Here is a 13993-nt window from a genome sequence, read left to right as displayed (position 1 = left end):
TGCTGCTGAGCTCAGCAATGGAACATTTCCCCCCCCCCCTAAAATACACACACAAATCTCCAGTGAATTCCTGTAGACAAAGGGGAGAGGGAAGGAAGTACTTTCACAGAGGAAAAGTAACAGAACGGGGTGAGGTGTTGGTCACTGATGAATAGCACCAGGTAGCTGATGAAAGGTACCAGGTAGCTGATGAATAGCACCAGGTAGCTGATGAATAGTACCAGGTAGCTGATGAATAGCACCAGGTAGCTGATGAATAGCACCAGGTAGCTGATGAATAGCACCAGGTAGCTGATGAATAGCACCAGGTAGCTGATGAATAGTACCAGGTAGCTGATGAATAGCACCAGGTAGCTGATGAATAGCACCAGGTAGCTGATGAATAGTACCAGGTAGCTGATGAATAGCACCAGGTAGCTGATGAATAGTACCAGGTAGCTGATGGATAGCACCAGGTAGCTGATGAATAATACCAGGTAGCTGATGAAAAGCACCAGGTAGATGATGAATAGCACCAGGTAGCTGATGAATAGTACCAGGTAGCTGATGAATAGTATCAGGTAGCTGATGAATAGCACCAGGTAGCTGATGAATAGCACCAGGTAGTTGATGAATAGTACCAGGTAGCTGATGAATAGTACCAGGTAGCTGAATAGCACCAGGTAGCTGATGAATAGTACCAGGTAGCTGATGAATAGTACCAGGTAGCTGATGAATAGTACCAGGTAGCTGATGAATAGTACCAGGTAGCTGATGAATAGTACCAGGTAGCTGATGAATAGTACCAGGTAGCTGATGAATGGTAGCTGAATAGCAGCGAGTTCAGAGGTGGTAGCAGCTCCAGTAGTCCGGCCACAGCATGTCCCCCTGCCCCCTCCTGGCACCCCTCTACCCCCTGAGGACCACAGCCCATCCCTCAGTGCCAGGTGATTTGTTTGAGGTAGGGCAAGGCTGACCTTTCTACTCTGTCAACTGTCATAACAGCACCAGAGCTGGGCTGTGAGCAACCCACAGGACAGGAGAGAAGGAGCGAAAGGGGAGGGAGAGGGAGACGGAGACAAGGAGGGAGACGGAGAGGGAGACGGAGAGGGAGATGGAGAGGGTGAGGGAGATGAAGAGAGAGAGGGAGATGAAGAGAGAGAGGGAGAGGGAGATGAGAGAGAGATGGAGAGAGCGAGGGAGACGGAGATGGAGACGGAGATGTAGAGGGAGACAGAGAGGGAGAGGGAGACAGAGAGGGAGACGGAGACGGAGAGGAAGAGAGAGACGGAGACGGAGAGAGAGACGGAGAGGGAGACGGAGACAGAGAGGGAGACGGAGACGGAGAGGAAGAGAGAGACGGAGACGGAGAGAGAGACGGAGAGGGAGACGGAGACAGAGAGGGAGACGGAGACAGAGAGGGAGATGGAAAGGGAGATGGAGAGAGAGAGGGAGACGGAGAGGGAGACGGAGATGGAGATGGAGACAGAGGGAGATGGATAGGGAGACGGAGAGGGAGACGGAGAGGGAGAGGGAGACGGAGAGGGAGACGGAGAGGTAGAGGGAGACGGAGAGAGAGAGGGAGACGGAGAGAGAAAGCGAGACGGAGAGGGAGATGGAGACGGAGAGAGAGGGAGACGGAGAGGGAGAGGGAGATGGAGAGAGAGAGGGAGACGGATAGGGAGAGGGAGACGGAGAACTATACAGAACTATAGAGGCACTATACAGCCACTACACAGCACTATACAGCACTTTTCAGCACTATACAGGCACTATACAGCACTATACAGCACTATACAGGACTATACAGCACTATACAGGCACTATACAGCACTATACAGCACTATACAGGACTATACAGGCACTATACAGCACTATACAGCACTATACAGCACTATACAGCCACTACACAGCACTATACAGCACTATACAGGCACTATACAGCACTATACATGACTATACAGGACTATACAGGCACTATACAGCACTATACAGGACTATACAGCCACTACACAGCACTATACAGCACTATACAGCACTATACAGGACTATACAGGACTATACAGGCACTATACAGCACTATACAGCACTATACAGGACTATACAGGACTATACAGCACTATACAGGACTATACAGGCACTATACAGCACTATACAGGACTATACAGCCACTACACAGCACTATACAGCACTATACAGCACTATACAGGACTATACAGGCACTATACAGGCACTATACAGCACTATACAGGACTATACAGCACTATACAGGACTATACAGGCACTATACAGCACTATACAGGACCATACAGCCACTACACAGCACTATACAGCACTATACAGCACTATACAGGACTATACAGGCACTATACAGGCACTATACAGCACTATACAGGACTATACAGCACTATACAGGACTATACAGGCACTATACAGGCACTATACAGCACTATACAGCACTATACAGCCACTACACAGCACTATACAGGACTATACAGCACTATACAGGACTATACAGGCACTATACAGGCACTATACAGCACTATACAGGACTATACAGCACTATACAGGACTATACAGGCACTATACAGCACTTTTCAGCACGATACAGCACTATACAGGACTATACAGGCACTAAGAGCAGAAAATAACTGTTGCAGCTTCTCCCAAGCCCCCTCCTGCTTCTCCCCAGTTCCCTCCTGCTTCTCTGTCAAAGATATATTCATTATACCTCCTCTCTCTACTGCACTGAGTTACATGAGTCAATGAGTCACATGTGCTGGAGCACGCTGATCCACTGAAGCTGTATGTGTGTGTGTGTGTGTGTGTGTGTGTGTGTGTGTGTGTGTGTGTACGTGTAGGGAAGGTAAATAGGATAGGGAAATGGATACCTAAGCTGTGTTCAAATACTCATACTAACTGCACTAACCTTACTATTTGTGATGTAAATTAAGTATGTAGTATGCTTATTGGTCATAGTATGGATATAGTTAGTATGCCAAAAGTTCCAGGATGTCGTACTAAATTCGCTAAAATACAAAGTATACAAGCAGTGGACACTATTTCCGTGTTTTTAGGGCCCATAATACAATTCTTCAGAAAATGGGTGTGGCTTCACAACGTTTTAAGATTTTAAGAAAATAGCGGAAAATATGCAGCAAATATCTGACAAGAGTGGATACAAATTCATTGCTTTAACTAACTGACAAATGTTAAGAAAATGTTTAGCAATGTAATAAAGTACTTTTTTGTTGGCTGACAATTTGTTAGCTACGCTATCCTTACGAACCACATAGCATTACAGCAGTATGTACCGGTATGTTAGCTAGTTATCTAACGTTAGTTGGCTACAAATACATTGAACTTGCCAGGCAGTGTATTAACTATAATCTAACTAACTAACTACCCAACATTTATTGACTTGATTATTAATGTAATTCTTAGCTAAGTGCTATAGTCGTTGTGCGTTCTCAATGAACATTGTTAATTCTGGCTATCTACTCTGATTTCAGAGCACTCTCATCTGAGTCAGTGTGCCAGAGCGCAGAATAACTGAGGAATTTACAAATGCTCAACACCCATTGAATATATGGTTGGTGTCAGTAAACGTTGGCAAAAAAAAGCGTAATTAAATTGTTGCCAGCAGCACAGTTACCAACGCTCTGGATAACATGAAAACAGCCTAACAAGCTCCGCTAGGGTGAGTAAAATGGTCAGAGTGAGGTGTTCTCTCATTTGTGTCTGTAAATAATTTAGCTAGTAAGTTAGCCAGTTAGCTTGGGTGCTTGACTGCCGTTGCAGTAGTAGTAGTATATACTTATTAAGTATGTAGTATACAGTATGTTAGTACGGGTATTCGAACACAGCTCTAGTCAGTTGCACAACTGAACTGCATTCAACCAAAATGTGTCTTCCGCATTTAACCCAACCCCTCTGAATCAGAGAGGTGCAGGTGGCTGCCTTAATCAACGTCCATGTCATTGGTGCACAGGGAGCAGTTGTTGTTGGGTTAACTGAAGTGTACGCGTGTGAATGCGGGGCTGACCCTTGTTGCTTATATAAGGAGGGGATGTGTTTATTTTATTTGATCTGTAGTGTTGTGTATGAGACAGGAAGGAGGGGGAGTAGGCAGACTAGAGTGTGTTTATTTGGGGACAGACACTGATGCTGTACTGCAGGCGATGACAGCGTGATAATGTACCATGGACTCATTTGCAGTAAGCCACTTATAAACATACAGAGATGCGCACCGACCGACCGACTGACTGACCGACCCACACACACACACACACACACACACACACACACACATATGGGAGTGTATTACTGTTAGTATACCACTAGTAGAGCCCAGAGTATAATGGCCTTAATGTGGAATAACTATCATTAAACTACCAACGGCTGAAAGGTCCTGAATGGATGATAGCTATGGGCACAATACCAAGGAGCACAATGAGAGAGCCATCTCTAATTTAGTCATCTAACAGTTCTGTTATTATCTGGCTCAGAACGACACCACACACAGAGATACTCAGAATGACACCACACACATAGATACTCAGAACAACACCACAGACAGAGATACTCAGAATGACACCACAGACAGAGATACTCAGAAAGGCATCACACACACAGAGACACTCAGAATGACACCACAGACAGAGATACTCAGAACGACAACACACCACACACAGAGATACTCAGAACGACACCACAGACAGAGATACTCAGAACGTCACCACAGACAGAGATACTCAGAACGACACCACACACCACACACAGAGATGCTCAGAACGACACCACACACCACAGACAGAGATACTCAGAACGACACCACAGATACAGTATACTGTAGAGAGATGGTTGTTGATGGATCTTACCTGTTGTTCAGTATCTTCCTCGTCACTGCTGATTTTCAGGTCATCCTCAAGCATTCTGCAGAAAGACACACAACAGCAGTCAGGTCAAATAAAAAGCTTCAGGAGACCAATGTGTTATCATTAATATAGGAAAATAATAACAACAAAATATATTGCTTAGTCAAATGATATGTGATTTTTTATTAAGAAATAGGATGTATTAAAAGCAGTGTGTATCAGGTATACTATTACTCTTCGTTAGGACACAAAGACAATTACTTATTGGATATTATGCCATTATATGCAGAGATCAAAAACGCATCTGTCCATTTCCACAGTGAGGGATGGCATTACTCTATCCTCAGTTATATATACACACTACTGTTCAAAAGTTTGGGGTCACTTAGAAATGTCCTTGTTTTCCATGAAAACATACATGACATGAGTTTGAATAGGAAATATTGCAAAATTAATAGAAAATGTAGTCATTCACAATGTTAGAAATAATGAAATAATAATTGTGTCCTTCAAACTTTGCTTCCGTCAAAGAATCCTCCATTTGCAGCAATTACAGCCTTGCAGACCTTTGGCATTCTAGATGTCAATTTGTAGAGGTAATCTGAAGAGATTTCACCCCATGCTTCCTGAAGCACCTCCCACACGTTGGATTGGCTTGATGGGCACTTCTTACGTCCCATACGGTCAAGCTGCTCCCACAACAGCTCAATAGGGTTGAGATCCGGTGACTGTGCTGGCCATTCCATTATAGACAGAATACCAGCTGACTGCTTCTTCCCTAAATAGTTATTGCATAGTTTGGAGCTGTGCTTTGGGTCATTGTCCTGTTGTAGGAGGAAATTGGCTCCAATCAAGCGCCATCCACAGGGTATGGCATGGCATTGCAAAATGGAGTGATAGCCTTCCTTCTTCAAGATCCCTTTTACCCTGTACAAATCTCCCACTTTACCACCACCAAAACACCCCTAGACCATCACATTGCCTCCACCATGCTTGACAGATGGCATCAAGCACTCCTCCAGTATCTTTTCATTTGGTCTGTGTCTCACAAATGTTTCTTCTTTGTGATCCGAAAACCTCAAACTTCGATTTGTCTGTCCATAACACTTTTTTTCCAATCTTCCTCTGTCCAGTGTCTGTGTTCTTTTGCCCATCTTAATCTTTTATTTTTATTGACCAGTCTGAGATATGGCTTTTTCTTTGCAACTCTGCCTAGAAGGTCAGTATCCCGGAGTCACCTCTTCAATGTTGATGTTGAGACTGGTGTTTTGCGGGTACTATTTAATGAAGCTGCCAGTTGAGGACCTGTGAGGCGTCTGTTTCTCAAACTAGAGACTCTAATGTATTTGTCCTCTTGCTCAGTTGTGCACCGGGATGACTAGCCTTCATTTCTCAGAACAAGAATAGACTGACGAGTTTCAGAAGAACGTTTTTTGTTTCTGGCTATTTTGAGCCTGTAATCGAACCCACATTTGCTGATGCTCCAGATACTCAACTAGTCTCAAGAAGTCCAGTTTTATTGCTTCTTTAATCAGCACAACAGTTTTCAGCTGTGCTAACATAATTGCAAAAGGGTTTTCTAATGATCAATTAGCCTTTTAAAATGATAAACTTGGATTAGCAAACACAACGTGCCATCGGAACACAGGACTGATTGTTGCTGATAATGGGCCTCTGTACGCCTATGTAGATATTCCATAAAAAAATCAGCAGTTTCCAGCTACAATAGCCATTTACAACATTAACAATGTCTACACTGTATTTTTGATCAATTTGATGTTATTTTAAAGGACAAAAAAAATTCTTTTCTTTGGAAAACAAGGACATTTATAGGTGACCCCAAACTTTTGAACGGTAGTGTATTTATACAGCTCTGGAAAAAATTAAGGGACCACTGCAAAAATATACGTTTCTCTGGTTTTACTATTTATAGGTATGTGTTTGGGTGAAATTAATATTTTTGTTTTATTCTATAAACTACTGACAACATTTCTCCCAAATTCCAAATAAAAATATTGTCATTTAGAGCATTTATTTGCAGAAAATGACAACTGGTCAAAATAACAAAAAAGATGCAGTGTTGTCAGACCTCGAATAACGCAAAGAAAATAAGTTAATGTTCATTTTTAAACAACACAATACTAATGTTTAACTAAGGAAGAGTTCAGAAATCAATATTTGGTGGAATAACCCTGATTTTCAATCACAGCTTTCATGCGTCTTGGCATGCTCTCCACCAGTCTTTCACATTGATGTTGGGTGACTTTATGCCACTCCTGGCGCAAAAAATAAAGCAGCTCAACTTTGTTTGATGGCTTGTGACCATCCATCTTCCTCTTGATCACATTCCAGAAGTTTTCAATGGGGTTCAGGTCTGGAGATTGGGCTGGCCATGACAGGGTCTTGATCTGGTGGTCCTCCATCCACACCTTGATTGACCTGGCTGTGTGGCATGGTGCATTGTCCTGCTGGAAAAACCAATCCTCAGAGTTGGGGAACAATGTAAGAGCAAAAGGAAGCAAGTTTTCTTCCAGGACAACCTTGTGGCTTGATTCATGCGTCCTTCACAAAGACAAATCTGCCCGATTCCAGCGTTGCTGAAGCACCCCAGATCATCACGGATCCTCCACCAAATTTCACAGTGGGTGCGAGACACTGTGGCTTGAAGGCCTCTCCAGGTCTCCGTCTAACCATTAGATGACCAGGTGTTGGGCAAAGCTGAAAATCGGACTCATCAGAGAAGAATACCTTACTCCAGTCCTCTACGGCCCAATCCTTTTGCTAAACCTCATCCTGGCTCTTCTTTGCTTCTCATTGATGAAGGGCTTTTTTCTAGCTTTGCACGACTTCAGCCCTGCCCCTAGGAGCCTGTTTCAAACCGTCCTCGCTGTGCACTTCACCCCAGATGCCGTTTGCCATTCTTTATGTAGGTCACCTGATGTCATCCTACGGTTGTTGAGTGACATTCGAATGAGTTGGCAGTCATCCCGGTCAGTAGAGTCATTTTCGCCCTCTGCCGGTCTGTAGCTTTGTTTTCCCCAATGTCTGCTGTTTGACCTTGTTCTTATGAACCGCCATCTTTGAAATGTTAAGGATGGAAGCAACCTGACACTCACTGCATCCCTCTGCCAGTAAAGCCAGAATTGAACCCTTCTTTTCCTCATTCAAAACGTTCCTTTTTAACTCTTTTGGCATGGTCAATAGTTATTTTTTGATTAATATTACTTTTGAGGTACTATTAGAACAGTTTTTGCCATCCAGCTGGTCCTATTGCAAGATGATAGTGATGACCACAGCAGTGGATTTTATACTTTTCCTCGTTAAATAAGATTTGGTTCATGTGATCACCTAATCAGTACCTAATTCAGTAGAATGAGGTGTGCCTGTGTTGGAATTCAACAGACACTGGAATGGAATGGCTGTCATACATGTAGAGATGCTGATTTAAGAAAAATGTGCAGTGGTCTCTTAATTTTTTTCCAGAGCTGTATATATACACTACTGGTCAAACATTTTAGAACACCGACTAATTCAAGGGTTTTTCGTTATTTTAAAAATGTCCTACATTGTAGAATAATAGTGAAGACATCAAAACTATGAAATAACACATATGGAATCATGTAGTAACCAAAAAAGTGTTAGCAAATCATAATACATTTTATATTTGAGATTCTTCAAATAGCCACCCTTTGCCTTGATGACAGCTTTGCACACTCTTGGCATTCTCTCAACCAGCTTCACCTGGAATGCTTTTCCAACAGTCTTGAAGGAGTTCCCACATATGCTCAGTACTTGTTGGCTGCTTTTCCTTCACTCTGCGGTCCGAGTCATCCCAAACCATCTCAATTTGGTTGAGGTAGGGGGATTGTGGAGGCCAGGTCATCTGATGCAGCACTTCATCACTCTCCTTCTTGTTAAAATAGCCCTTACACAGCCTGGATGTGTGTTGGGTCATTGTCCTGCTGAAAAACAAATTATAGTCCCACTAAGCCCAAACCAGATGGGATGGTGTATTGCTGCAGAATGCTGTGGTAGCCATGCTGGTTAAGTGTGCCTTGAATTCTAAATAAATCACAGACAGTGTCACCAGCAAAGCAGCCCCACACCATAACACCTCCTCCTCCATACCTTACAGTGGGAAAAACACATGCAGAGATCATCCGTTCACCCACACCGCATCTCACAAAGACACTGCGGTTGGAACCAAAAATCTTCAATTTGGACTCCAGACCAAAGGACAAATTTCCACCTGTCTAATGTCCAGTCTCTTCTTCTTATTGGTGTCCTTTAGTAGTGGTTTGTTTGCAGCAATTCAACCATGAAGGCCTGATTCACACAGTGTCCTCTGAACAGTTGATGTTGAGATGTGTCTGTTACTTGAACTCTGTGAAGTATTTATTTGGGCTGCAATTTCTGAGGCTGGTAACTCTAATGAACTTATCCTGTGCAGCAGAGGTAACTCTGGGTCTTCCATTCCTGTGGCGGTCCTCATGAGAGCCAGTTTCATCATAGCGCTTGAAGATGTTTTCTGGATTGACTGACCTTCATGTCTTAAAGTAATGATGGACTGTCGTTTCTCTTTGCTTATTTGAGTTGTTCTTGCCATAATATGGACTTGGTCTTTTACCAAATAGGGCTATCTTCTGTTTACACCCCTACCTTGTCACAACACAACTGATTGTCTCAAATGCATTAAGAGGGAAAGAAATTCCACAAATAAACTTTTAAGAAGGCACACCTGTTAATTGGAATGCATTCCAGGTGACTACCTCATGAAGCTGGTTGAGAGTATGCCAAGAGCGTGCAAAGCTGTCATAAAGGCAAACGGTGGCTATTTGAAAAATCTCAAAAAAAAAAAAAAAATGATTTGCTTGACACTTTTTTGGTTACAACATGATTCTATATGTGTTATTTCATAGTTTTGATGTCTTTGCTATTATTCTACAATGTAGAAAAGAGTAAAAATTAAGAAAAACCCTCGAATGAGTAGGTGTTCAAAAACTTTTGACCGGTAGTGTATATCAATTCAATTCAGCATTGAAAATAAAATAAAATCCCTTAGCTTCCTTCAGACTCATAAACTATCAAAAAGTGTTTTCAGAAAGAATGATGTCACCTGACAAACAGTGTGATGACATCATAGTAAAAACACAATAAAACCCCGGCCAGCAGGCAGGCGAGCTTGCGCTTAGCGACCTAGCTACACTACAGAGACACTCACTCCGGCCCAGTCAGCCACCCTAACACAACATGACTGTTACAAAAGAACCCGGGCCAGGAATTTTCCCCCAAGTTAGAACAATAAAAGAAGCCCTATGAGAGATGTTGTGCAGCATCTTAGATTGGGCAGAACTTTGAACAAACTACCAGTCATTACCCTGGTAATATTGAACAGATGTCAGCGGAAGGAACCAGGAGAAGTAAAAAGCCAGGTGGCTGAAGTGGGCGCTTCCAGAGGATTTGCACTCAATTGAAGCCAAATTGGGGGGGGGGGGGGGGGGGGGGGGGGGGGGGGGTGCCTGTCAAAGGTCAAATAGGGGGTGCTTATTTTTGTCCTGTTTCACACATGTACAAGTGTGTAACCTGTAAAAGTGTGAAATGGAAATGTGTTTTTTGTATATCCGACTCCATCTGAGAGTGGGGTCACGGCATGGACCAGCCCTTATTGATGGCAACCCTGGAGCAATTAGGGTTAAGTGCCTTGCTCAAGGACAGATCGACTGATTTTTTCACCTTGTCGGCTCAGATATTCGAACTAGCAACCTTTCAGTTACTGGCCCAACGCTCTAACCACTTGGCTACTTGCTGCCTGAATTTACATGCATGTGTGTATGTGAGAGAGACAAAGAAGAAAAAAACAGAGAAAGAGAGAAATAAAAACAAAGAGAGAAATACAAAAAATGAATAGAGTGGACTGTCTGTGGTCTATTTAAGCAATAAGGCACCTCGGGGTTTGAGGTATATGGCCAATATACCACGGCTAAGGGCTGTTCTTACACACGATGCAACGCGGAGTGCCTGGATACAGCCCTTAGCCGTGGTATATTGGCCATATACCTCAAACCCCCGAGGTGCCTTATTGCTATTATAAACTGGTTACCAACGTAATTAGAGCAGTAAAAATACATGTTTTGTTATACCCGTGGTATACAGTCTGATATACCACGGCTGTCAGGCAATCAGCATTCAGGGCTCGAACCACCCAGTTTATAATTACTTTTGAACTTTCTCTCCAGTCGGTGTGGATAATCCAACCTTTAATTGGAGGTAAATCAACAGTAGAAAAAAGGCACTACTATATACTCACCTGAACATAGAGTACACTGCAGCAGGTTGCCCACAGCCCTCTCCACTCTAGAGGGAGAAGCATGGCTATATTTTCCACTTTTATGACCCCACAAAAGACGTGAATAAAAACGATACCCTCTTAAAGAAGTCTTGAAGCCCCTATAAATTATGAACGTAGATTCGATGGCACATCTGTTTGAAACCATTGATAGATCTCTGATCCAAATGAGCTCCTTGGTAAATAATTAGCCCCAGGACATCTCCCTCTCTCAGGAAACCACAGATACACAGTTGCATCAACATCTCAAGACTAACAGGACTTTATATGAAATACCTTTGAAGAGACATAATGTATCTGGACTGTTTCAGCCTGAGAGTGAGACAGTGTTTAATGGTCTAATTGGGCATGTGTTTATCACTCTGCTAAATCAACCTTGAAAACAGGAGGAGGGCAAGGAGTTAAAATGAGTTTTATATTGAATATAAACACTTTGGCAGCACGGCTAGAAGCGAGCTCACAGAAATACTCACCTCATTAAAATTGGCAAAACATGAGATAGAGAGACACAGACCCAATCTGCATTAAGTCACTTTTTAAAGAATGTATTTAATTCCTACTTGGCATGAGTTTGGTGTTTTGGAGAACATATATGTTCTTCTACATGCTCTCAAAGCGTATTTAAGCACCTTCATAAACCTGAATGAAGTGCAGTCTAAGGATTCAGATAGGGTTAGAGGCAGCTCTGGTAAAGCCAAGAGAAATAATGTAATTTACAACATCCTATCTTACCATCAGGACCAATAACATGGAAACTTAATCACAAACCCACACTGGGTCTTTTTCACTGAAGCCACCCATTATATTTGCATTTAATTAGTTGAAAATTATCCCAAATACAAATCAATCTAATTAGTTCCAGAGACATGAGTGAGGCTTATTTGAATTGCGAGGATGGCACTGGCACTGTTTCTCCTGTTTCTCCACTCTAAAACAACGCTAGTTTTCATTAACGACGAGAGAGGAAATGTAGGGAGAAACATGCCAGCACATTTGTTTACCCTTAATGATGGCTCATGAGATGATTAGAAGAAACCCCAAACCCACAGCCCAGAGACAGAGACTAGGCCTGGAAGACAATGGTAATGATGAAGACGTGTAATGATGTGTTGTTACCAGCGTCAGGGCAGACAGATAGCTTCCTCTGGTGAAGTGATCCAGGTGCCTCTCAAATGGCACCCTATTCGGTAAACAGTGCACTACTTTTGACAAGGGCACTGTATAGGGAATAGGGTGCCATTTGGGATGCACACTCTGACTCAGCCTGCTTCTCTACACTTCTCTCTGTTCACATCAGGGAAGGGTCATGTGTGGAGAATAGAGAGACGAGGGGTGAGGAGGGGAATAGAGAGATGGGGAGTGAGGAGGGGAATATAGAGATGGGGAGTGAGGAAGGCAATAGAGAGACGGGGAGTGAGGAAGGTAATAGAGAGACGGGAGTGAGGAAGGTAATATAGAGACGGGGAGTGAGGAAGGTAATATAGAGACGGGGAGTGAGGAAGGTAATAGAGAGACGGGGAGTTAGGAGGGGAATATAGAGACGGGGAGTGAGGAAGGTAATAGAGAGACGGGGAGTGAGGAAGGTAATATAGAGACGGGGATTGAGGAAGGTAATATAGAGACGGGGAGTGAGGAAGGTAATATAGAGACAGGGAGTGAGGAAGGTAATATAGAGACGGGGATTGAGGAAGGTAATATAGAGACGGGGAGTGAGGAAGGTAATATAGAGATGGGAGTGAGGAAGGTAATAGAGAGACAGGGAGTGAGGAAGGTAATATAGAGACGGAGAGTGAGGAAGGTAATATAGAGACGGGGAGTAAGGAAGGTAATATAGAGACGGAGAGTGAGGAAGGTAATATAGAGACAGGGAGTGAGGAAGGTAATAGAGAGACGGGGAGTGAGGAAGGTAATAGAGAGACGGGAGTGAGGAAGGTAATAGAGAGACGGGGAGTGAGGAAGGTAATATAGAGACGGAGAGTGAGGAAGGTAATATAGAGACGGAGAGTGAGGAAGGTAATATAGAGACGGAGAGTGAGGAAGGTAATATAGAGACGGGGAGTGAGGAAGGTAATAGAGAGACGGGAGTGAGGAAGGTAATAGAGAGACGGGGAGTGAGGAAGGTAATAGAGAGACGGGGAGTGAGGAAGGTAATAGAGAGACGGGGAGTGAGGAAGGTAATAGAGAGACGGGGAGTGAGGAAGGTAATATAGAGACGGGGATTGAGGAAGGTAATATAGAGACGGGGAGTGAGGAAGGTAATATAGAGACGGGGAGTGAGGAAGGTAATAGAGAGACGGGAGTGAGGAAGGTAATATAGAGACGGGGAGTGAGGAAGGTAATATAGAGACAGGGAGTGAGGAAGGTAATAGAGAGACGGGGAGTGAGGAAGGTAATAGAGAGACGGAAGTGAGGAAGGTAGAATAGAGACGGGGACTGAGGAAGGTAATAGAGAGACGGGGAGTGAGGAAGGTAATATAGAGACGGGGAGTGAGGAAGGTAATAGAGAGACGGGAGTGAGGAAGGTAATAGAGAGACGGGGAGTGAGGAAGGTAATAAAGAGACGGGGAGTGAGGAAGGTAATATAGAGACAGGGAGTGAGGAAGGTAATAGAGAGACAGGGAGTGAGGAAGGTAATAGAGAGACGGGGAGTGAGGAAGGTAATAGAGAGACGGGTAGTGAGGAAGGTAATATAGAGACGGGGAGTGAGGAAGGTAATAGAGAGACGGGGAGTGAGGAAGGTAATAGAGAGACGGGGAGTGAGGAAGGGAATAGAGAGATGGGGAGTTAGGAG

The 13993-nt window shown here is 43.6% G+C and overlaps 1 protein-coding gene across 1 annotated transcript in view; it reads right to left on the bottom strand.

The window, feature by feature from the left end:
- LOC311105026 (AF4/FMR2 family member 2-like) overlaps window positions 1-13993 on the bottom strand; it is a gene marked incomplete at both ends in the record, with an annotated part of 221560 nt that overhangs the window by 121366 nt on the left and 86201 nt on the right. Inside the window, one exon of the mRNA XM_084147006.1 lies at window positions 4860-4914. Coding sequence (XP_084003132.1) covers window positions 4860-4914 — 55 coding nt within the window. The remainder of the gene's footprint in view (window positions 1-4859; window positions 4915-13993) is intronic.

This window comes from Coregonus lavaretus, assembly GCF_964263955.1.
Source record: "Coregonus lavaretus genome assembly, chromosome: 29".
NCBI lineage: Eukaryota > Metazoa > Chordata > Actinopteri > Salmoniformes > Salmonidae > Coregonus > Coregonus lavaretus.
The sequence above is the reverse complement of the archived record's forward strand: the minus strand, read 5'-3'. Positions and strand labels throughout refer to the sequence as shown.